The sequence below is a fragment of the Lemur catta genome, chromosome 15 (genome assembly GCF_020740605.2).
Source record: "Lemur catta isolate mLemCat1 chromosome 15, mLemCat1.pri, whole genome shotgun sequence".
NCBI lineage: Eukaryota > Metazoa > Chordata > Mammalia > Primates > Lemuridae > Lemur > Lemur catta.
Window position 1 is genome coordinate 25515525 of NC_059142.1, and position 25233 is coordinate 25540757.

General features: G+C 34.2%; 1 protein-coding gene and 1 pseudogene across 3 annotated transcripts in view; one reads left to right on the top strand and one right to left on the bottom strand.

Annotated features, from left to right (window-relative positions):
- Window positions 1-25233, bottom strand: part of USP32 (ubiquitin specific peptidase 32) — a 202253-nt gene that overhangs the window by 38522 nt on the left and 138498 nt on the right. For all 3 annotated transcript variants that reach the window (XM_045525578.1, XM_045525577.1, XM_045525579.1), the window contains 6 exons: window positions 21497-21580; window positions 16833-16894; window positions 14279-14381; window positions 6311-6503; window positions 3365-3540; window positions 1921-2061 (listed from right to left, as the gene is read on the bottom strand). In XM_045525578.1, coding sequence (XP_045381534.1) covers window positions 1921-2061; window positions 3365-3540; window positions 6311-6503; window positions 14279-14381; window positions 16833-16894; window positions 21497-21580 — 759 coding nt within the window. The remainder of the gene's footprint in view (window positions 1-1920; window positions 2062-3364; window positions 3541-6310; window positions 6504-14278; window positions 14382-16832; window positions 16895-21496; window positions 21581-25233) is intronic.
- On the top strand, window positions 23266-24950 carry LOC123620163 (annotated as a pseudogene).

The window sequence follows — 25233 nt, forward strand, 5'->3', positions numbered from 1 at the left end:
TTAAAATTATTCTACATGTTGTAATATGCTATAATATAGCACTTGAAAGTGTCCATTTGGGAGGTTTTCAACTCCTATTTAAATGGTAAGCAGTAAAAGGAGCCCTCCTTGCCACACTCCTCTCAGATCACTGGAAGAAATAAAATCTGTCCACCTTGCCTAGACAGGCACTGACAGCTGCAAAGCCAACCATTATTTCTTATGATTTCAGTTTAAGTGTGCTTTTCAAAATGATTAATATTTCAGCATCTGTTGTCAGACAACATAAAAATATACCTCTGGCAGAATCTTAACAGATAACGGAGTAGTTCTTATAACATATATCCTACTTTTCAAGATAACAAGGGATTTTGTGAGCAAATTACAGTCTAACAAATTCTCACGCACACACATGTACACACATACATTTACACATTCATTTACATTTTAATTATACTTGTCTATGAACTTGTAAAAAACTTCAATGTCACCCAGCAAACAAGAAATGCAATATAATCCTTTCATCTGAAAACCAGTTTAGGCATAATCTTTATAGAAGGAAATAAATAATATGTATTAAATTGTAAAATGTGTGCATCTTTTGATATAGCAATTCCATTTATAGGAATCTACCTTAAAGAGATCATCACACACATTTGGAAAGAGAATGGTTACAGAAAATTGCTTTAAACAACTAAAAGCTAAAGGTAAACAAAATGTCCACCACAGGAAATTGGTTAATAAATGATTTCTATACGTATGTATGTGTGCATGTATGTAATGTATATAAGGGAACACTATGCAATTATTTAAAATGATGGTACAAGTCTAAATTTATTAGCATATAAAGATATTTATTGTTTCTATCTTAGTAAAAACAGATCACAAAACATCAGGTATGATTCATTTTCATAAAATTATCCACACTTATCTATATATGTATATAGAGAGAAACAGAGGGATGCTTAGAAAAATGCACAACAAAATGTTGTTAGTAGTTATCTCTAGGTGGCAGGATATGACATGATTTTTACTTTCTTTTTTTCTATATTGCTTAAGTTGCTATTGAGCATGCATCACATGTGCAAATAAAATAAAGCTTTGTTTCAAAAAATATGATTTCTGTAAGTATGAAAGTGAAAGCATTCATTTTTTAACCTTGCCATGGCTATAGTGTTCTCTAACTGGGAACATCATATTTTAAATGTTTTCAAAGCAATTTTCCCTGAAATCAGGCAAATTTATCATAGTTAGAGATGAAAAAATACTACTGAGCCAGCAAATGAACATTTAACCCAGAAAAATTACGGTTTAAACTAATATTTATCTGACATCAAGGTAAAAAGCATGACTTTTTGTGAGGCTCCAACAAACTCATTTAATAATTATTGTATAATGATAACAATAAGAGCAGCAAGTAGTCAACATTTATTGACCACTTACTATATGAATCAGATGATGTTCTAACCATATGTATTATTTAATTTTTTCTCTCTTTTCTTTTTTTAGTTCCCTCCCCCTTCCCTTGTATTATTTAATTCTCAAAACAACTCCAATGAGGTAGGCAAAATTAATGCCATTTTACAGATGAGAAAACTAAGATTTAGAAACTGGAACACTGGCAATCTGAATTCAGACAGGCTCTAAAACATCAAACTATATATACTATTGAATCTATTCCTTCCATTCCATATTAGCCATCCACTTCCACAGGCATATCATTGTATGGTTGGTTCCTAATATAGTGCTCAATAAATGCTGAATGAATGAATGAATGTAAAGGAACCTAAAAGTATTTGTTCAACTAATTTGAACAGGTTCTGATTACTCTGCTACCATAACGGAAGAACTAATTTGGGGATGGTGAGATTCATACAAGAAAGTAACTGAACACCCCATCTATGACTACTCCTTATATAAGGCACTACTAGCTATACTTACTGGTCTAGGTAAGGCCAGGTTTGCTCCGTACCAATGATAAAGTGCTCTCCACACAGGTTCTGGGACCATTTCATAATCTCGTCCATGGATCAGCTGTGGAGTTCGTTTTAATCGTCCTCCTTCTAGTGTTAATGATGTAGCCTTAAAAAGAATGAAATGAAAATATTGATTTTTAATATTACAAAGTCTTTTGTGTTTTAACAAAACCTAGATGAAAGAGAACAAACTCATATGTCACTACCCACAGTTTCATGTTACTGGAAAAATTTCTTTTTCTTTTCTTTTCTTTTTTTTTTTGAGGCAGAGTCTCACTCTGTTGCCTGGGCTAGAGTGCTGTGGCATCACCCTAGCTCACAGCAACCTCAGACTCCTGGGCTCAAGTGATCCTCTTGCCTCAGCCTTCTGGGTAGCTGGGACTACAGGCATGCGCCACCATGCTCGGCTAATTTTTTCTATATATTTTTAGTTGTCTGGCTAATTTCCTTCTATTTTTAGTAGAGACGGGGTCTTGCTCTTGCTCGGGCTGGTCTCGAACTCCTGAGCTCAAGCAATCCTTCTGCCTTGGCCTCCCAGAGTGCTAGGATTACAGGCATGAGCCACTGCGCCTGGCCTGGAAAAACTTTTAAAGAGAGATTTTTATTTTTGACTTTCAAAATGAACTATTTAAGATAGGGAACTCAAGACAAACCATTTGGAAAAATCATCAGAGCATTTGGAAGTAATACTAGTTTTTGCAGATTTCTTTCAAACAACAAAAAATATTTTGGAAAAAAAATTTCCATATATATAGTACATGTGAAACAACATTTTCACAGTGGCTGTTGTAAGAAAGAACAACAACATTTCCAAGGATCACTAGACTACTTCTCTGTTAGTTCTAAATCATAAAATATTTTCACAGAAATGTACTCTACAGGTGGGCCCTGCGTGTGGTGGTTTGCACCTGTAATCCCAGCTACTTGGGAGGCTGCAATGAAAGGACTGCTTGAACCCAGAAGTTGGAGGCTACAGTGAGCTATGATCATGCCACTGCACTCCCAGCCTGGACCACAGAGTGAGACCCCATCTCTTGAAAGAAGACAAGAGAAAACGGAAGGGAAGGGAAAAGGAAAGGGAAGGGAAGGGAAAAGGAAAGGGAAGGGAAGGGAAAAGGGAAGGAAAGGAAAGGAAGGGAAAGGAAAGGAAAAAGGAAAAAGGAAAAGGAAAGGAAAAAGGGAAACGAAAGGGAAGGGAAAAGAAAGAGGAAAGAAAGAAAGGAAGAAAAGGAAAGGAAGAAAGGAAGAGAGGGGAGGGGAGGAGGAAGGAAGTATACAAAGAGACTTCCAACTACAACAGGGTAATTAAATGAATCACCAATGTCTTGCTATGTGCTAAAACCTCTAAATTGAAATTTATTGGCAACCTGAAAGAGAAGAACTTTAACTTTAGATGTGAAAATATTTACCTTTACTGGTTCTTGAGTTACTAGTGGCTGGTTATCAATAGCCCCTGGTTTCTGAGGATTAAGGTGTAACAAAATATTCCCATTGGTTCCTAGCAAACACTGGTTGTTATTGTCAGAAGTGTTATGTTGTCGAGCAAAGCACACATCTGCCCCTGGTGTGGCAGAATACAGAAAGCCTATGAAGAAAAGGAGGAATGGAATCTCTTATTTTTAGTTATTATACATAAACAGGCTTAAAGATATGAACTCAATGGCCACGTATTGGTTAACACTATTATTCTGTTGGCATGTCAGTGGGGTTTTAGATTCTGATAAATCTGTAGAAGATAGGAAATACAATGTATTCTTTTCTGGATGATTCACAGCATGGCACTAGGTAGACTAAAAGCTTTTAAAAGTATCACCAAGTGAGCATTTGGATACCCTCCAAGAATATCTATTTAATAATAATTCATCATGAGAATTATATGTCCTCTGATAGGAAGGGAGGAAGGGAGCGAAATACTGGTTATTAAGTATGAAATGTCCGATTTTCTTAAGTACTAAGTTTGACAGTAGGTATCTCTGACATTTCACTTTGACACTTACTTTATTTTTATTTTGAAGGTACATTCTTTCAAACACATGGTTTGGCTTGTGATTATCTTTCACATTTTTTTTTAGAGCAATTTTTATGAAACCATGGATAAGTAAAAAACTTTGTGTTATTTTTGAATATGAGTTCTGTCGGGGAAATAATGCAACACAGATAGCTCAAAACATCAACGAAGTGTTTGGGAAGGATGTGGCTAATGAATACACAGTACGTTGATGGTTTGAGAAGTTCCAAAAATGAGCCATGTGGGTGACCAGAGACCAAGGTGGATAATGATGAACTGAAAGCTATAGTGGAAGTGAATTCATCTCAACCTATGCGCGATCTAGCAGCAGCAAGGTTTGAGGTTATTATTCCAACAATACTGGATCATTTGAGACAAATCCACAAGGTAAAGAAGCTGGATAGATGGGAACCGCATGAATTAAACAAGCGTCAGAAGAGAAATAGTCTTGAAGCTTCCTTTCTATGTTGTCACTACATAAAGGTGAATAATTTCTACACCGTATTGTTATGTGTGATGAAAAATGGATTCTTTTTGACAATCGCAAGCATTTGCACAATGGTTGGATAAAGATGAAGTGCTGAAACACAGTCCAAAACTGAATATTCATCAAGAAAAGCTAATGGTGTCTGTTTGGTGGGCCAGTGCCGGTATTAGCCACTACAGCTTCACGAAACCTGGTCAATCCATTACAGCAGATGTCTATTGCAACCAATTGGATGAAATGATGAGGATATTTTCGATTAAGCAGCCCAGATTGGTCAAAAGAGACAAGCCCATCCTCTTGCAAGACAACATTTGACCACATGTCACACAAACAACACTGCTCAAACTACAGAAGCTAGACTTGGAAACTCTCTGTTATCCACCATAATCACCAAACCTTGCACCAACTACCACTTCTTCCAGGCTTTGGACCACTTCTTGCAAAGAAAAATATTCAATTCTCAAAAAGCTGTGGAAAATGCCTTTCGTGATTTCATCACCACTCGCTTTCCAGGCTTCTTTGATGCTGCCATAAACAAGCTAATATTAAGATAGCAAAACTGTGTCAACAGTTTCAGTGTATACTTTGATTAATTATACTGCTTCTTGTTTGAGATATAATAAACTACACACTTTTGATTTGAAATTGGACTTCTCATATTTAATGACCTAATAGCTGAGCTTTCACATAGTCTCCTTTAATTATTTTCTTCTACCTACAAACACATTTCAAATATTGTTGATAGATGATAGTGATAGGAAGTCTCTAGATTAAAGGTAAGGAGCTAAAACAAGAACTCCAACAAAAGAGTGCCAGGGTGCTAGATAGATCCTAATGTTTTAAGAAAATCATCTTTATAACAGGAAAATAAGCACAGAAAAATGATTAACAATTGCTTAGAATTGTGAACCTTAATGGTATTTTAAGATATTTCAACTCTCAACTACATGTTAATCTTAGGTAAACATTCTAGTCATCAATCACTTTATAACCTTCTACCTGTGGTACTGCTCAGCCTGTGGATAACAGGTAATATGGTGAGCACAAACCAAACAGGATCTTGATAGGGTTAAAAAATAATGTGGTGTTAAAGCTGATCAGCACTTCTAGGACTGCTACGTGACCTTTGTATAATATTATGAGAAAGAGGAAGAGAAGCAGTAGATTCTACAAAGAGTTTTGTAGAGAAAACGCTAGCTCTGTTCACTTGGTTTATACCTTCTACAGAAAAGGAGAGAAAATCTCAGAGGAAATAACAACAGGGTAAGACTGGAAGTCCTGCCACTATGTCATCAGAATAATGGGAATCAACTCAATTCAGTTGGGCCACAGAAACACCAAAGCATCCTCCCTGTAAATGTGGAAAGACTAAGTTTTAGGTAAGTACCAAGGACTGAAGGGAATTACAGGAGGAATTATGAATTCTTTCTCAGTATTTTAACAAAATAATCCCCAAATTCTGGCCTGAAATGTCTACAGAATCTAATGTGAGGGTGCATTTAATCCAATAAAGGCAGAGAGAGTCCTGGAGGTGGAAAATTTTATATTCTCAAAACCTATCTTCCCAAATTTAAATGTATTGACTAAATAATTTAATAGTAATATGAAGAGATGTGGCTTGATCAATAAAAATAGTGAAAATATTTTCGTAATGAGAGATTAATGAAGTAGAATATAAAAATTTTTCTTAGTAAAACTATTAATATATTCAAGAATCTTATAACTGATCATTTCATTCAAAATTTATTTCTGTGAATGGAAGCCTGATACCCAATATCCCATTCCCCACACCCTCTGCCAAATTAGACTTCCTTAAGAACTAACAATGACTAAACCTCACGGGGAATAAGGCATACTTACCGCTGCCAGCAGTTTCTGAGGCTTCAGATGCAGTAGAAATGTTGTCTGAAAATTTCTCTTCTGTGGTATTCACATAACTGAGGCTGCCACCAATTCTATCTTCACCCTGATCCATAGGATGTACTGGTGTTCCGAACGAATGTTTCCCTCCATTCATAATAGATGATGGCTCAATTACAACAGGGTTAGCATCCTAAAATCATGAAGTCAGAATGTAAGAAGCAAAATTTAATAATCTGACAACTATGTAGTCTTCAAAAATGAATGTCACAATGATCTATTATTTCTAGTCCTCCTGTGGTTGTCTGTAGCCATTTTAAAACATTTTAATATATGTTAATAACTAAATTTTAATCTCTTTAAGGAGGAAAAGTATGTGTGTAAAAAAAATTGGTGAGGTAGACTGGGAATGAACTGAGAAGGACTCTGTGCCACATAAAGTAATTTAGACTTTATTTTGTTGAAAGCCTTTTTAATATTAAAAATTAAATAACATTTATAATTTTTATTAAAGATTAAGTCACTGTAAAAATATAGAAAACATGAAGAAAATAAATATCATATGTACTCAGATTCCATCAGTTAGCAATCACTATAGTTTATATTTTGATGTGTTTTATTTCTTGTGACTGAAAAAAATATAGGTATATGTAAAAGATGAGTGGTGTATGTATATAGTTAAGGGTAAGGCCATGACCTACCAGCTATGTTACCTTTCACAATAACTAAACTTCTAAGCCTCAGCTTCTTCATGGGTAAAAATTAGAGAAATATTAGTATCTGCAATACTGAGTTATTACAAAGATTACATGGCATTCAATAAATGTGAATTATCATTTTGGTTGTAATTAAATAAATAATACTTTAAACACAGCATATTTGTTTCATTAAAATCATTATTTTTTTTCTGTGAGAAACTTTTAAATAGGAGAATTAGCATAATCCAATTTTTGCTTTAAAAATAACTTTAGTGCAGTGTTAGAAAGGACCAGAGGCCAATATTGAAGCTGGAACATAAGTCAGAAGACTCCAATAATAATTCAGGTAAGAGATGATGAAATCCTAAACCAAGCTAGAGCCAGAAATAAGGAGATGAAGAGAAGATCATGGATTTGGTAAAGATGTGGGAAGTGAAAAAATCTGACAACTAACTGTGTATAAAAAAGGAACAAGGATAATTCCAAGGAAGAACATGAGGTGCTGGTTTAGAAGACTGGATGGGAGTTAACACTGTTACAAAATAAGGTATACGGATGAATGGGAATGGTTTGGGAATGAGCTTATTTTTAGATATTCTGGTTTTAGATATCTGGACATTTGAGGCTCAGGACAGAGAAACAGGCTGGATGTAAAAATTTGAAGTTATTAAACTTCCTCAAACACAAAAAATGGTGTATACAGAATGAGAAGTGAGCAGTATTTACAGGATAGGTAATGGAAGAATCTTGTTGGGGACACTGATTCTGAATGGTCAAGAGAGGCAAACAAACAGGACATTGTAAAGTCTCAGAGGCAGAAACCAATAGCATAGAACTATTTTCCACTAAGTTTAAGAGTGACAAAAGAGAGAGATTTGAGAAGCAGAAAGGGAAGGTACTATGAGAATTTTAAAGAGAGATCAGAATACTATCTGTGATTGAAAGGGTAAGAAAAAGGCTAAAAGGACTAACCAGCAGGACAAGATCCCAAAGGAGGAGACAGACAATAGCACGGGTAGAAGAACTCAGTCAAGAAACTCTGACATGAATTATAGTAGATAAAAGTGATCAATGAATGTGGGTCTTAAAGGCACTGCTTATAAACTGACACATCAAATTTAACAAATTCCAAGTCAGATTATATCAACAGCATAGCTGATGCTTTTGTTTTCTTAAAGCAATTATGGAATCTCTAATTTTAGTCAACACAAGGAGATCAACATTGTATCAGCTGTTTTTCTCTCTTTGATCTATAAACCAAGTGAATACTATCAATCTATGGACGTTTTAGAAGTAAGCTCTGAAGAAACTCCAGTGCCTTTAATTAAAAGAGTGTCAAGAAGAGTTAGAACAAAACTTTGGTTTCTTTCCACATATAAATTAACTGTATTGGATTTAAATTTTTAAATAGCAATACAGCCTTATTATCAAAACTCCAAACAATTCAGAAGAATAAATATTCACATTCTGTTACAGATCCAAATGTTAGCATCTTCTGGTAATTATCAACTTTGTTAAAGTCAGAGGTAAGTACAATGGAAAAAGTTTTATTCCATATTCAATTCTCTTTCAGTCCTCTGATTACTTCAGGGAAAGGGTCTCAGTTTGGTGATAATGTGCTAATCTAACACTCGATAATGTCTCTTCCTAACAAAGAGAGAACAGTCCTCAATAGCAGAGTTTTCCAATGGCAACACTGTTTAGCTGGAATTTAAAAATATTAGTGCTTTCTATTTCTGATGACCCTGATTTTCTATTTAAGATAGTGACATAAAATTTCCTTCCAAAATACATTAAAGTAAAAATGGTGAGATTATCTATATACACATATATGAATTTTTATATATTAAGTAATAATTATATGGGCACTGTGTGGGAAAAATGGTGACCATAGTAAATAAATGATTAAAAACTGGGATTTTACGTTAAATATGGATTTTGGATCATCAATATTATTCACCAAAGAAGTCAAAATTATACAGACAAGAGAACAACAGAACCAAACTAACCTAAGTCAAAAAAAGTATAAATGTAAATTAGGCCTAAGTAGTTTATTTTCTTAAAGATAATATCGAGTGTGTAACAGCTTTTCTAATATTGAATCCATACCAACATAAAATTTAAATTAGGTTTCAAAAGAAAATTTTCCACAAACGTAAATGACTTATTATTTAAATCAATTCAACCGTTTTCTTTAGTTATGCTTTCTGATTTATTTGGTCTGGAGTGGAGCAAAAGCATTTTTTTTTTTAAGTTTTCTATGTGATAACCATTGCCTAGTGAGGATTACAATCTCATGCATTTATTTTCATAATGTGTTCCAGATGCCAACAGTTTAGGAACTGATTTGTCATTAAATCTATTACTTGCTCTGGAACTTGCTTTTTAGAAAAAGATTAAGATTTTAATTAGCTTTTGGGTCATTTGCTTCTTTCCCATAAAGATGGAGCAAGACAGACAGCATAGCCATTTAGAAGAAGTACCAGTGCCACCTTTCAGAAAAATTAAAATTAAAGTCTGTCCCCAAGCCAATTTGTTTTCGTCCAGAATAATCACTTTATTCTTGCTACATGTGTTCTTGAACTTAAATACTGTCTGCATAACTACCATATTGTTGGCAGGCCAACTTCTTTATAAATTTATACTCACTTCTCTATTCTCTTCTCTGGGCCAGACACCATCCTAAGTGCTTTTCATGAATTACACACTGGAGTTTTACACTTTGAGGGGAGGCATTTTACTATTCCTGTTCTTTGTTTGGTTGGTTTTATGAGACAGGGTCTTGCTCTGTCACCCAGGCTGGAGTACAGTGGCGTGGTCATAGCTCACTGCTGCCTCAAAAGCCTGGCTGCACGCAATCCTCCCGCCTTAGCCTCCCGAGTAGCTGTAACTACAGGTACACACCACCATGCCTAGCTAATTTTTTTATTTTCTTTGTAGAGACAGGATCTTGCTGTGTTGTCCAGGTAGGTCTCAAACTCCTGGGCTGAAGTGATCCTCCCACCTTGGGCTCCCAAGGTGCTGGGACTACAGGCATGAGCCTATGTTGCTAAATAAAATTTACATGAAACCATTCCCATAATAATATTTCTTATTCTGAAGAGCTCAGTATTAATACATAGGTTGAATTTATATATATCATTGGCAAGAAAATACGATAATAAAAATATTACCAGTCATTAAATTTGTTAGATTGAATGTTATAAGAATTTGTCAATAGAACGATTGTAACAGCTTTTCAGAGGTTGCAATCTTTGCCTCCAGAGATTGCAGACTGTACCATATACTTTTAACATGACACAGTGAATAACAACATAGTTTAGACTTGGAGAATATGGGCTTTTCTTCACTTCTTTCCCAATGGTCCACACAAACAGCGGTCTGTCTTCTGTCTTTGGCTTTCTTTTCCATTACAGGAATCTGTTGCTCTGTGTCCTCCACTGCCTGAAACTGTTACCCCTCCTCAGGTTCCTTCTTTTTCCCCTTCCTCCACTCTTATTTTTCCTGTTATTCCTTTCACTCTTTCAGTGTAATAGCTAATCTTTTCTTTCAACTAATCTTATTACTGCTTTCCTTCTATATGCTGAGCAAACTCCTATATATTATAGAATGTTAGATTCACCGGCTTTTTTCAACTGTGTTGTTTCTGGCTGCTCTGGGAATTTTTTTTTCCTAAACATCAAAGGGTCTCATTTAGTTTTTATTGACTTCTAGGTCTGAAACTATCTGAAATTATCCTAGAAGCCTGTGTTTTCAGGAAGATAGGTTCCTAGATAAAGTTTCAGCCATGGTGAGAAATTTTCTCACTGTCTGAGTCAACAATTCCTAAAAAGCCTATGGAGCACTTACTTTAATATGGGAATTCTATTTTGAGAATTTTATGATTCCCTCTGAGTTGGATGAATAGTTTCTGTTTTCTAAAAATATGGGTCAGAATTCATCTTTTTCTCTACTGATGGTACTACTTCATTTTATGCCTTATACATATGTATGCTACTGGTATTAATGATCTTACATAATTAACAGTTATATTAATTTTTATATTTCATTAGTCTGAAATGCTGGTTTTGAAAAAATAGAAAGCAACATGGAGTAATCGGAAAAGTATCAAGGCAAAAAATAGGAGACCTGAGCTCTATCAGGTAATAAATTAATTATCGAATACAGCTTTGAGCAATTATAAATTCTAAAGGACCTCCCTCAGAGGCTCCATTTGTAAATCTAGAGAAGAAAGGTGATTTAAAGTACTTTCTAGTTCTAAAGTTACATGATAACTAAATAGTAAAATCTGTAAAATAACAATAGCTGCTCCCTCATAACTCTCACAAAGACATACATGTATACTATTAATACAAATGATGATAAACAGAAAAGATTACACCATTCCTCCCTATTCAAATATTTACAGAAGGAGACTCCATATAGAAGAAAAAGGCCTGGCACATTAAGGAGAGAAAAGATTGGTAAGATCCCATGAGCAGAGAAACAATCAAATACTCAGGCTCAAATACTCAAACAATCAAATACTCAGCAAATGTAGGGTAAACTACTTCTGAGAAAGGATGGCTTATTTTTCCTGCTCCTTGGTTTCTGATCTTTTCATTTAGGCATGTCACCATCTGAAACACACAATCTGCCCTCACTGACAATTAGTAATTCACATGAGCAAACATGTTACTTTGTAAAAAGAAAATACTAACTAAAGCTAAGGAATGTTTTAGGCAGATAAAGCTCAGAGTAAGATCAAATTATCCAACATGATAACACTATTTTTTTTTTAAACAAGGTATTTGCCAAAGTTGCCACATATACTCAATGGAGAAATTTAAACCATTAATTAATCACTACTGCTTCTGCTGCTGCTATAAGTACTGGCACTACTACCACCACCACGATCTTCAACCTTATATAGGGTTCCTAACTGCCAGGAACTGGGCTAAGTGCTTCACATATATTAGCTCATTTAATTCTCATAACTGTCTCATTGAAATAATTTTTTTTGAAATAGATAATTACTAATCTCATTGTTTACATGTGAAAACTGAGCTAGAGAACTCCAGGTCATATAGCAAGTGGCTGGGCCAGGACTCTATCACAGAGAGTCTAAGCTTACTACAAGTATCTTATACCAGTTTCTCATAACAATAGCTAATACTTACTACGCACCAGACACTGTTTTAAAACACTTAATGTATCAAACTCATGTAATCCTCATAACAGCCTATGAGGGAAGTTATTATTATTATTATTTTTATTTTACAGATGAGGAAAACAAGGCCCAGAATGTCACTTTTTAAAAAGGTTATTTGCATTTAAAAGGAAGTTATTTTTTATTTAGTAAAGAACACTTTTCTAATTAGTACATATATTCAGAAAGGACTGCCATTACTTCACTTACATTTTTTTGCCATTTTATTAATAAGTTGGCATAGTTCTTTGCCTCTTCCCCTCCATATGAACTGATACTCTCTTCCCAGGTTATTGTTATTCTTGTAACAATAAATTAGCCTTTATTTTAAAGTAGATTTTGACTGATATTTGATCGACACATAGTAGACAACAATGCCAAAGTGGGGAAAGGACTATGTAGAGTTTCCCCTGTAAATCTCTCCCTTACTACTCTCCTCAAATCCTTTTAATGCACAAAAGGATTATGGCAGATAAGAATAAACCAGGTTCATGTTCTTGTCAGGGCATTTCTGTCTGTTTATAAGGGATACACTGCTAAGAGCAAGACCTCTGTCATGTTCCTAAAGAAAGCAAAAACTAATACATTCAAGAAAAAACTAGGTTATTCTTTGGGTCTATACTTAGTAAGACATTAATAACCACTCATTCTAAGGCTAAACTAAGAATATAAAGACCAAAAAGTGTTTCAAAATAAAGACTGAAGCTTTACCCCCTGCCTTTTCTTGTTTCTTTAGTTGCACTCACCATCATTATCTACAAGGTTCTTTGTCATTTGCCTTTTATACCAAAGTCCATGTTTCCCAATTATTAACACAGTAGCATGAGATTTTGAGTAACTTAGTTTTCATTTTTTTTTTTTTAAAGGAAACTCATAGTATTCTTACTGCATTCGTAAGTTACTTCCTGGTAAATGCTGAGGAAACATTCTCAGACTCATACCCATATTCACCCAGATGTTAGACTTCTGTGTCTGAGTAGTAACCATGTGCCACTATACCTAGCTAATTTTTAAATTTTTTGTACAGACAGGGTCTCGCTTTGTTGTGTTGCCCAGGCTGGTCTCGAACTCCTGACCTCAAGTGATAATCTTGTCTTGGTCTCCTAAAGTGCTGGGATTACTGTGAGCCACTGTGCCTGGCCAATATGATAGCCCCACATTTAAAATAACCCATATACCCATTAACAGTAGTATGTGAAAACACACTACTAAACTCTGCAAAAGGTAAAAAGAACGAGGAAGACTGGTAAGGTAGAAAATGTAAAGAGTATCTACCAATATTCTAACAATAAGCAGTGACAGAAAAGAATATAGAAAAAATGTGAATAAAATTATTAGAATTTTTATTGGTGATCATTTGGTAAATAACAATGAGTCTATATATCAACCCACTCTCCAAGAATGCAGACATCTGATTCCTGGCATTATTCTCTTCAGTTTTTAATTGTGAAAAAAATTCTGTTTTAAATAAGATTCTAGAATATTCAATAATGAGAATTTCTTCTTTAACTTTTTATTTGGAATAATGAAAGATTACCTTTTAGAAATTCTAAGTTCTAATGTTAGTTCTGAAATTAAGTTAGTTGTATAGGAAATTTGTACTTCTTACCTAAGGGTCTTCAACTTTTTGATGGAAAGGGTGAACTAATGAAGGACAATGTAAATGATGTAGTTGAGAGAACACGAACTTTAAAGTCAGTCCTTAGGTTTGATCCTAAGTCTTCCAGCCTGATCAAGATATTGAGGTTACTTTTTCTCTCAGCATCATCATAGGTAAAATGGGTGTAATACTACCTTCCTCAGAGGGATGTTGTGAGAATTAAATGAGAGATGAGGTGCATGATATACACAGGCACCCCTGTGCCAAATATTACTTTTCTCCAGAGGTGTTGCAAGGGAAGAAATTTACGTGGAAGTGTGAGCACAGAGCCTAGCCCATAGCAAGTATCATATAAATATTCATTTCCTTTCCTTTCAAATATTTATCTAAGTTGGAGCATTTTATGACTGGCCAGTAGTCACACAAAGTCTAATGGAGTTGAAAATCCTACAAAAATATAAACAAACAGGAATCTAACTCACATATTTGACATATTCTTTCCACTGTTGCCACCACTGCATGGAGATGATAAACCAATTGTGTCCTGGTTGCAGACCATACCTGCTCTCCCGTTCTAACCATCCTCTGCACATACAAAAGAAATTCAGTAATCAAATGAAGTTGTGTGGAAACATATAACAACACTCACAAATTATCATTAGAAGTTTTACAAAGAAAAAACATGAAACAAATAGATGTACTCAGGAGAGACTGCCACAATTTAAATTAGTGAAATATTATTATTTCCACTGATAAGCTAATTAAGAGTCGTGGAACACTCTCAAGCATTATATTGATATTTTTAAAAACAGCTTTCTGAGGAATTATTTACATAATATGAAATTTACCTGTCTTAAATGTGAAACAATGATTTTGGTAAATTTACAGATGTGTGGAACCATCATCACAATACAGTTTTAGAACACTTAGAACATTTCAATTTGTGCAAAAAGATCATCACCTGTGCCCATTTTTAGTCAATACCTATTACTACCTCAGCAATAGGAAACCACTAATCTATTTTCTGTCTGTTATAGATTTGCCTTTTCTGAATTATTTATGTAAATGGGAGGATACAGCACATGGCTTTTTACATCTGGTCTCTTTTATTTCACATAACATTTTTGAGGTTCATCTATTTTAGCAGGTATCAGTTGTTTGTTCTTTATTCCTCAACAGTCTTCTATTGTATGTATATACCACATTTTGTTTACCTATCCAACACGTGAAGAACATTTGGAGCTGGCAAACCAATATCCAAAGTGGTGCACCATTTAATATTCCCATGGGCAATGTAGGAGGGTTTTAGTTTCCTCACATTCTTTCCAATACTTGTTGTCAGTGTTTTCTACCATTCTAGTGGGTGTGAAGTGATGTGGCATTGTGATTTTTTTAAAAAATATTTTTGAGGTAAAAATCACATAACATGAAATTAATGATTTTAATACATACAAGCATATAATTCAGTGGCATTTAGTACATTCAAAATGTTGTGCAACCACAACCTTTTATTAAGTTCCAAAACATTTTCATATACCCCAATTAAACAGTCATCCATTAAGCAGTTATTCCCCATTCCCATTACCCATTTCTTCCACCCCTTGACAACTACCAATGTGTTTTCTGTATCTACCAATTTACCTATTCTAGATATTTTATATAAATGGAATAATTTACTATGTGACCTTTTATGTCTGGCTTCTTTCCCTTAGCACATTTGTGAGGTTAATCCATGTTATAGCATATATTATTTAATAGTACCTCATTCCATTTTATGGCAGAATAATATTCCATGGTATATGTATACCATGTCTTGTTTATCCATTCATCCACTGATAGATGTATAGACTATTTCCACCTTTTGGATACTGTGAATAGTGGTGCTATGAACATTGTGTTCAAGTATTTGTTTGAGTGATTGTTTTCAATTCTCTTGGGTATACAGCTGGGTTATATGGTAACTCTATGTTGAGGAACTACCAAACTGTTTTACACAGTGGCTGCACCATTTTACATTTCCACCAGCAATATATGAGGGTCCCAATTTTTCCATATCCTCACCAAAACTTTCCATTTTTAAAATTATAACAATCCTAGTGGGCGAGAAGTAGAATTTCATTGTAGTTTCAATTTGCATTTCCCTACTGACTACGTTGAGCATCTTTGCATGTGCCTGATGACCATTTGAGCATCTCTGGAGAAATGTGTATTTGAGTCCATTTTTAATTACCTATTTTTTAATTGGGTTGTTTGCTTTTTGTTGATATTATATTCTTTATATATTCTGGTTACTAGACCTTTATCAGATACATGATTTGCAAATATTGTCTTCCATTATGTGGGTTGTCTTTTCAGTTTTTTGCTAATGCCCTTTCTGTACAAAAGTTTTTAATTTTGATGAAATTCAATTTATTTTTTCTTTGGTTGCTCATGCTTTTAGTGTCACATCTAAGAATCCATTGCAAAATTCAAAGAATTTTTGAAGGAATAGTTTTGTATTATTATACAATCTGTATTATTTTATAAGATCTGGAGTGGAAACAGAAGCAGAGAATAAAATAGTATTTCAGAATATTCCCATTTTGTAAAAATTTTAAATGCATCATTGTAGGCATATATTTAAGTGGGTATGTGAATATTAAAAATGTCAACAGCAATTATCTGTAAATACAGACATTGTGGACATTTTTGCTTAGCACTACTTTCTAATTTTTCTACAATAAACATGAAATTTCTTGCACTAAAGAAAACTGGCTATCTTTTATCTTACGTCTTTTTTCTTTCAAAAAATTAAATTTACAATTCAGGGCAATTTTATTGTTAAATACAATTTGACTTCTAAATTAGTCCTGTCCCTTGTCTAGGAAGGTACTTTAATAAAAATATATCACTATGTGTCCATTTTTGGGAAACAGAGTTTTATTGTGATGATTACATTAACATGGGACATGCTGTTACTTAATAACCAATATATTTTAGGTGTTTGAAATTTCAACTACATAATGAAAAATAACCAGATTGAAACTACATACTTACCTAATAATTTGTCCTTCTTCTTCTGGAGTAGCTGGTCTTAATCCCAGAACTATATGACACACCTAAGGGGGAAAAAAACAGTAAATCAAACTTTAACTGCATAATATTTCACATTCTCTGCATGAGATCCACTTTCTAGATAGGAATCTGAATTAGCAATTGCATTTAACTGATGATTGATTGCCAATGATTCATCTGAGCAAATTTTAACTCTCGCTGTGTGGTTTTTGTTTTTATTTTTATTTTTTTTGAGACAGAGGCTCACTCTGTTGGCCCAGGTAAAGCGCAGTGGCATCATCATGGTTCACTGCAACCTCAAACTCAAGTGATCCCCCTACCTTAGCCTCCTGAGTAGCTGGGACTACAGGTGTGCCACAACGCCCCGCTAATTGTTCTATTTTTAGGAGAGATGGGTGGACGGTAGTTTCACTTTTCCTCAGGCTGGTCTCAAACTCCTATGCTTAAGCAATCCTCCCACCTTGGCCTCCCAGAGTGCTGGGATTACAGGCATGAGCCACCCTGCCACACCTGTTTTTATTTTCTTAAACAAACCACTCTAATGGAGGCTGATTTTCAAATCTCTAAGTAGAAAGAGAAGGAGAAAATAGGGGGGGAAAGAAAGAGGGACAGGAAGGGGAGAGAAGGAAAAAAGGAAAAAAAACAACCAAGTACTTTTCATAATATTTCATTAATACTATTAATATTTTTTTTTGGAGATAGGGTGTCACTCTGTTGCCTGAGCTAGGGTGCAGTGGTGACATCATAGCTCACTGGAAAATCAAATTCCTGGGCCAAATGATCCTTTTGCCTCAGCCTCCCAAGTAGTTGGGACTATAGGAGCACACCACCACATCAGGCAAATTATTTTATGTACTGTAGAGACAGGGTCTCACTCTTGCTCAGGCTGGTCTCTATCTAACTCCTAACCCCAAGCAATCCTCCCACCTCAGCCTCCCAAAGTGCTAAGATTACAGGAGTTAGCTACCAGGCCCAGTCCACTAATACTATATATTTTAATATAATGTTCTCATAAAAATATATTTTCATTGTTGTAAAGTATACAACTGGATGCATGTTCCACATGTATTTATCCAACTACTATTGACAGGTATTCAGGTCATTTTCTAGTTTTGGCTATAACAAAGACTGCTTATAAGACTGTACTTATATGCATTTTGGTGCTCAGATGTACACATTTCTCTAGGGTATATACATGGAGTATATATGACCTGCTGATCACAGGGTATACATATGTCTAACTTTCATAAATATTGCCAAACAATTTCCAAAGTGGTTATACCAACTTATATTCCCACTAGCAATATGTGAGAGGTTTCACTTGCTTGTTATCCTTAACGACATTTTGTATCACTTAAAAACTAACCATCTGGTGGTTACTTTGAATAGTAGTATTCCAAGTATGGTTTTGGTATGTATGTCCTTGATAACTAAAGAGATTAGTCTCTTTTCATAAATGTATTCGTTATTTGGACATTCCCTTTTTTATAGTACCTGTTTAGGTTTTTTGCACATTTTTACATTGGGATTCTGTGTTTTTCTTACTGATTTTTTGTTCTTTATATGTCCTAGATATAAGTCTTTTATTGGATATAGGAAGTGCAAATATTTTCTCTCATTTTGTGGCTTATCTTAATGGTATCTCTTTATAAAAATTTATAAATTTTATTGAAGTCTAAGTTAATCTTTTTCTTTATGGTCAGTGCTGTATATGCCCTGTTTAAGAATTCTTTATCACCTCAAAATCATTAAAATATTCTCCTACATTTTTATTAGAAGTTTTTTCTTTCCACCTTCACATTTAGGTCTGTATCCTACATGGAATTAATTTATGTGTGGTATGAAGTTGGAATACTGATGCATACTTTCTCCGTTTGGCTACCAACTGACCCAGCACCATTTAATTAAAAGATCATCCTTTCCCTTCTCTACTGCACTGCTGTCTGTGTTATAAATCAAGTGACCACATATGTGTAGGTCTACTTAAGAACTCAAGACTGTTCTACTAATCTATTTGTCTAATTTTATGCAAATATCACATTGTCTTAATTACTGTTGTTTTATAAGTCTTAATATCTGGTAATATAAGCCCTCTAACTTTGTTCTTTAATATTATCTTGGCTATTTTTGGACCTTTGCACTCTATGTATTTAGAATTATCTTGTAAGTTTCCAGAAACAACAATGGCAATAACAAACCTTTTGGATTATAATAGCACCAAATCTATAAATCAAGAGGAATTAACATCTTTACAATATTGAGCCTTTCAATCTATAAATATGGATTGATTTATTCCCTCTGTATTGGTTTTCTATTTCCATTGCTGCTGTAATAAATTACCACCAAAACAACACAGTCTCTCTCTCTCTCACCCTCCACTACTCTCCTCCCACCACAGTTCTTCACTTTTAAAGATGCATGTGATCACACTGGGACCACCTGAATAATCCAGGCTACTCTCCCCATCTCTGAATTCTTTTTTTGTGAGACAGAGTCTTGCTCTGTTGCCCAGGCTAGAGGATCGTGGCATCAGCCTAGCTCAGAGCAACCTCAAACTTCTGGGCTCAAGTGATCCTCCTGTCTCAGCCTCCCGAGTAGCTGGGATTACAGGCATGTGCCACCACACCTGGCCTGTCCACATCTTTAAATTCTTAACCTGACACATCTGTAAAGTCCGTTTTGACATGTAAGATAACATATTCACAGGTTCCAGGAATTAAGAGTACAGACATGGGGTGGGCTGCAGCATTATTCTGCCTACCATACTCTTTAGAATTTGATATTTTTTAACAAATGTACAAAAGAGAGGACTCTGATTATGTTTAGCGTGCTTCTTGGCAAAAAAGGAGTGGAAATAAAGATAGTACCTCACTATCTGAAGTATGTTCAAACCAGGTGAAGAAAAAAAAGATAATACACCTCAAGAATGGTTTTCAGAATAATTCTATTGACACTTGTGTACACTAGGTTTTAAATACCCCACACACTCAGCCAAGTGTGAGATCATGGCAAATAAGAGTAAAATTCAATATTGTATCACTAATTTTATCAGCTAACTCTATCAATTTTAAGATAGATAGAAAATAAAACAATTTAGCATAACTGCCTGCTTAATCGTATATTAATTGAAAATATAATTTTGGAAGCATATTTGAATATGTAATAAAGCAAGTATAGTAAAATACAATGATAAAATTTAGGTGGTAGGTATAATACAGTATTCACTGAAAAAATCTTTCAGCTTTTCACAATAAAATGTTGGAAACACACACATAAGCAAATCTCAAGTATATATTTATGTGTAAGTTAGAGTCATAGAAAAGTAGTGCCACTCCAAGTCCCTGATAAGAATGACAAAATAGGAAAGGCAATACCAAAAGTCAAACGCTATAGTATGTGAGAACTACAAGATGACTCAGACATAAACTTAAGTGATCAAAATGTTCATATATTGAATATGAGATAAAGCAGTTTTAAAAGTAACAATAGTGAAAGAGCTTACAGAACCTACTACTGAAGGTCCTATTTTAAAGGAGATGAAAACAGTTGACCAATTGTTATGTTACCAAGCAAGTCAGTTCTGTTTATAGAGATGATCTGTATAATTTTCATATATATATTTTATAAAGCTATCAGTTTGAATCCCTGATGAAAATTATAACTGATAGTAAGACAAGTGATTTAAATGGATATTACAGGCTTATCACATTGTATATATTTTAAATAAATAAAAATGAGTCATTAGCTCTAAGGAAGAGACCAGTTTTTATTTATTCCTTTATAACTATGTCACAGACAAGTTATTCTTTATTTAAAATGGAAGATCATGAATGGTTTGGTATGATATAAACCATATACCAATGGTTTAGTATGATATATTTCTGCCTCAAGGGTTAATTACATGATATATGATATAAACATACCAAACCATTCTAACCTTCACAGGGGTACTTCTACAAGGAAAGGAAAATAAAATAAAATAAAATAAAATAATCACTATTAATTATTAACTTAAATACTTATGAAGAACTGTGAAAAATGGGAAAATGTAAATATCTTTAAAAATCAGAGCAAGAGAACTAGTTTAACTAGGAAAATATTTCAAATCTGGCAAGCTCTATGACTTAATGTTCATTCCTGTTAGCCTTCCTTCCTTCTCAATGTTTCTTGGACCTTCTAAAGAACAAAATTCAAGAAACAGCCTTACAGCTAAGATGATCTCCTAACTGGAGAGACTGAATACTTTGAAAAATTTATAGTTACCTTCTTATGATCCATCTTTCTAGTCATACTGCCTTATTTATTAGGAAGGGCCTTACAGTGAAGAAAAATAGCAAATTATGAAGAATTTTGCAATTTAAATTATTCTTTATGTCTACATGCTATTCTATCATGAGTATGAGATAAACAAACATAATCACCTACCTTCTACTTTCCTATATCCCAGGGTCATGATTTTGAGAAGCTTCAGCAGGCACTCATGCTCTGTCTTACCATCTTTCAGGGGGCATATAGATTGATGTAGTTCTTTTTATAACATATAGTTTTACAGGTTAGATACAATCACTCTAGCTATTATATGATGGAAAGGATGTAAAACTACTGGTACTACTACCCTCTCTACCTGTCATTTACCTTAAACATACCTGGAAAAGGAGATTCAAAAATTCATTGGCAAGAACATTTTTCACACTCCAGATCTGATAGTCTTCCAGAGTAAGATGACCCATCTGAAAGAGAGACAGTAAAAAATCTCATGTTAAGAACATCCTTGTATTTTATAGCATTTGAATAAATCTGGTTTATTAAGCTTATATTAGTTGTGTTTCTGAAAGCAATAATTTACAGTAGCTGCTATGTGTCCACCTGAAAGGCTAGCTAGTATAAACTTAAAAGTGACAAAATTTATATTAAATACAAATGCCATCTGTAATTCCATTCAAGCAGTCAATGGTAACAAGGCAGCTTATGATCAATACTCTTTCCCCAATAATATCAATAACTTACAATATTTTTGCTTCAAGGGTTTATTACAGAAAATCACAAAAGGCCCTGGGCAGGCAAAATGACACATTTACTAATTTTGAAACCAAAAAGCGGAATCCCTGGATTATGCTCTTTCATTTTAACAATCTACTAACACTTTTTTAGAAACATCTGGCAACACTAACAGACTTCTTAGAAATTTAAAGGAAATTTGTATCAAGAATGAACACCTACATTATATTTCCTCAAAATTCAATTTAACATTATTTTTATAAATTGAGTGAAGCAACATTTTTGTCATATCAATGTATACCAAAAATTACATACACATATAGAGGCAAATATATATATATAATTTCTTGTCAGGCGAAAATATAACCAAATGATTGTTACTTCATGTGTTCAACAATTACCTAACAATCCTAGATGAACAATGTTTTTAGCTTTTATTATTTAATGATATTTCTATATTCTCTTTTCATTTTATAATATCAATATAAGATTTTAAATTACCATGATTATAATTATCAGCTTTCTTGATACAAATTCTATTTAGATATGTTAATACTAATCTAAATGTTGGCTAAAATCAGAAAAGCAGTTATCTTCCTCTTTGCTTTCCTAACTCCTTTACAATGCAGAAAGTAAACAAATGTAAGATCATTCCTGTATGTTTGCCCAGATGCATTTAATAACAAAATTTTATATAAAGGTAATCCGACTGTATATGGTTTAATTAGGATATATGGATATAGATATTTAGTGAATTTCACAAACACAGTAAGAAATACTGCCCATTTTCTTAAACAATTTTAGACAACTAAGTCAATAAAGAGGTTCTAGTAATATTATTTACCCTCACTTTCTTTCATGCCTCAAATATATTGGAGGTAATCTTCAATATTAACAAGACAAATATATTCATATTGTTTTTAAAATAGAAAAAAAAAATGACTTGCGGAATCGTTGAAGTGTATACTTCAACTATCTTATAACCAAACAACAGATATGTGAGGGATTTAATAGTTAAGAAAATCTTTCAAGTCCAGGTAGAGAAATAACCTAAACTGAAAGGAAGAAAAAGGAAAATTCCTCATTTTTGTTTTTTCAAACAAGTTCATGGTCTAGAAGTAGAAGGCAGGGACGGGGGTAAGCAAACCACCAGATTATGACTAATATTGAATCACATTATCTTTCTCACCACAATACCTTTTTTAAATTGTCCTGTTCACCTACAACAACAATGAAGTGGTCTGAAGAGTATTTTTCTCCCCACTCCTGCCAAATACAGTACAGCAGGTCCTTGAATATCGTTTTGTTCAAGGTTGTTTCAATATAATATTGATGGGGAAAAAAAATTGATTCCCAGGTAGGATCACTGTCTGTGTGGAGTCTGCACATTCTCCCCATGTTTGTGTGGGTTTTCTCCATGTTCTCTGGTTTCCTCCTACATCCCAAAGATACACACATTAGGTTAATTCGTGTGTCTAAATCAACCCAGTACAGTGCAAGATCTGCTGCTACAAAGAGAAGCATCAACAGCAGCACCATGGCAACAGAAGACCCTCGAAGGCTACATGGGATTTGCCAATCTCCCAAGGCAAGTATACAGAAAATCAGTGAAAAGAGGGTTTGAATTCACACTTACGGTAGTAGGTGAATCTGGATTGGGAAAGTCAACATTAATCAACTCATCATTCCTCACAGATCTGTATTCTTAAGAGTATCCGGAGTCCTTTCTATAGAATAAAAAACACTGTACAGGGAGAACCACCCAAAATTTTAATCAAAGAAGGTGGTGTTCACTTGCTGCTCATAATAGTAGATAGCCCAAGATTTGGAGATGCAGTGGATCATAGTAATCACTGGCAGCCTATCATCACCTACATTGACAGTAAATTTGAAGACTACCTAAATGCAGAATCTTGAGTGAACAAATGTCAGATGCTTGGTAACAGGGTGCACTGTTGTTTATGCTTCATTGCTCCCTTCGAAATATGGACTTCAAGCATTGGATATTAAGCTTATGAAGTATTTACATGAAAAAATGAGTATCATCCCATTTATTGCCAAAGCAGACTGCTCACACCCAAAGGACATTAATAGTTTAAAAAACAGATAATGAAAGAAATGCAAGAACATAAAATTAAATTATACAAATTTCCAGAAACAAATGATGAAGGAGAAAATAAACTTGTTAAAAAGATAAAACCATTCTGGGCAACACAGTGTCTCTACAAAAAAATTAAAAAGCCAGGCATGGTGGCACATGCCTCTAGTCACAGGCTGAAGCAGGAGGACCGCTTGAGCCCAGGAGTTGGATCTTACAGTGAGCTATGGCCACTGCACTTTAGCCTGGGGTGACAGAGAGAGACTCTATCTTAAAAAAAAAAAGAAGAAAGAAAAAAAGAAAGATAAAAGACAATCTACTTCTTGCTGTGGTAGGTATTAATAGTAATACTATCATTGAAGTTAATGGCAAAAGCTCAGAGGAAGGCAGTATCGTTGGGTGCTGCTAAGTTGAAAATGGTGAACACTATGTGACTTCACAGTTATAAGAAATATGCTGGTAAGAACACACGTGCAGAACTTGAAGAATGTTACTAATAATGTATGCTATGAGAACTACAGAAGCAGAAAACTGGCAGCTGTGACTTATAATAGAGTTGGTAACAGTAAAAGGGTAGCTTACTAAGAGCCCTCTGGCACAAACAGAAGAAAGAAGGGAGCATGTAGCTAAGTTGAAGAAGATGGAGATCAAGTTGGAACAGGTGTCTGAGATGAAGGTCAATAAAAAAGTTCAAAAATGGAAGGACTCCGGAGCTGAGCTCCAATGGCACCATGAGCAACCAAAAAAGAATTTGGAAGCAAAGCACAAAGAATTAGAGAAAAAACATTGCCAGTCTGAGGATGATAAAGCAAACTGGAAAGCTTAACAATGTATTTATTTTAGAATAACAGAACTCTTCAAGAACCTTGGAAAAGAACAAGAAGAAAAGGGAAGATATTTTAAACTCTATCGATCACCAGTTACATATTAACTGCCAATATGCCAGCTTGGACATCAGTGTTTGTTGGATCCATTTGACCAATCTGCACCAGCTTTATCCATAATCATGGATTTAACAGCCTGATAAAAATTAATTTTTTGTTGTTGTTTTTGATGAAGATTAAGATGCCTTGAATTGTCTAGGGTGTTGTGTACTTAGAAAGTAACAGCTTTAAGTACCTTGCCTACATTTCCTTTTCCTTTATTTTAATTGAACAGATATCTTCAATTTAATGCAAGAGAACAGTTTACTGTTATTCAATCATGTTCTGCAGTTTGATTGCTCACGGGATATTCCAAAATAAAAGGACTCTGGAAGGTTTTCACGGAGTATAAACTGCCAAAATA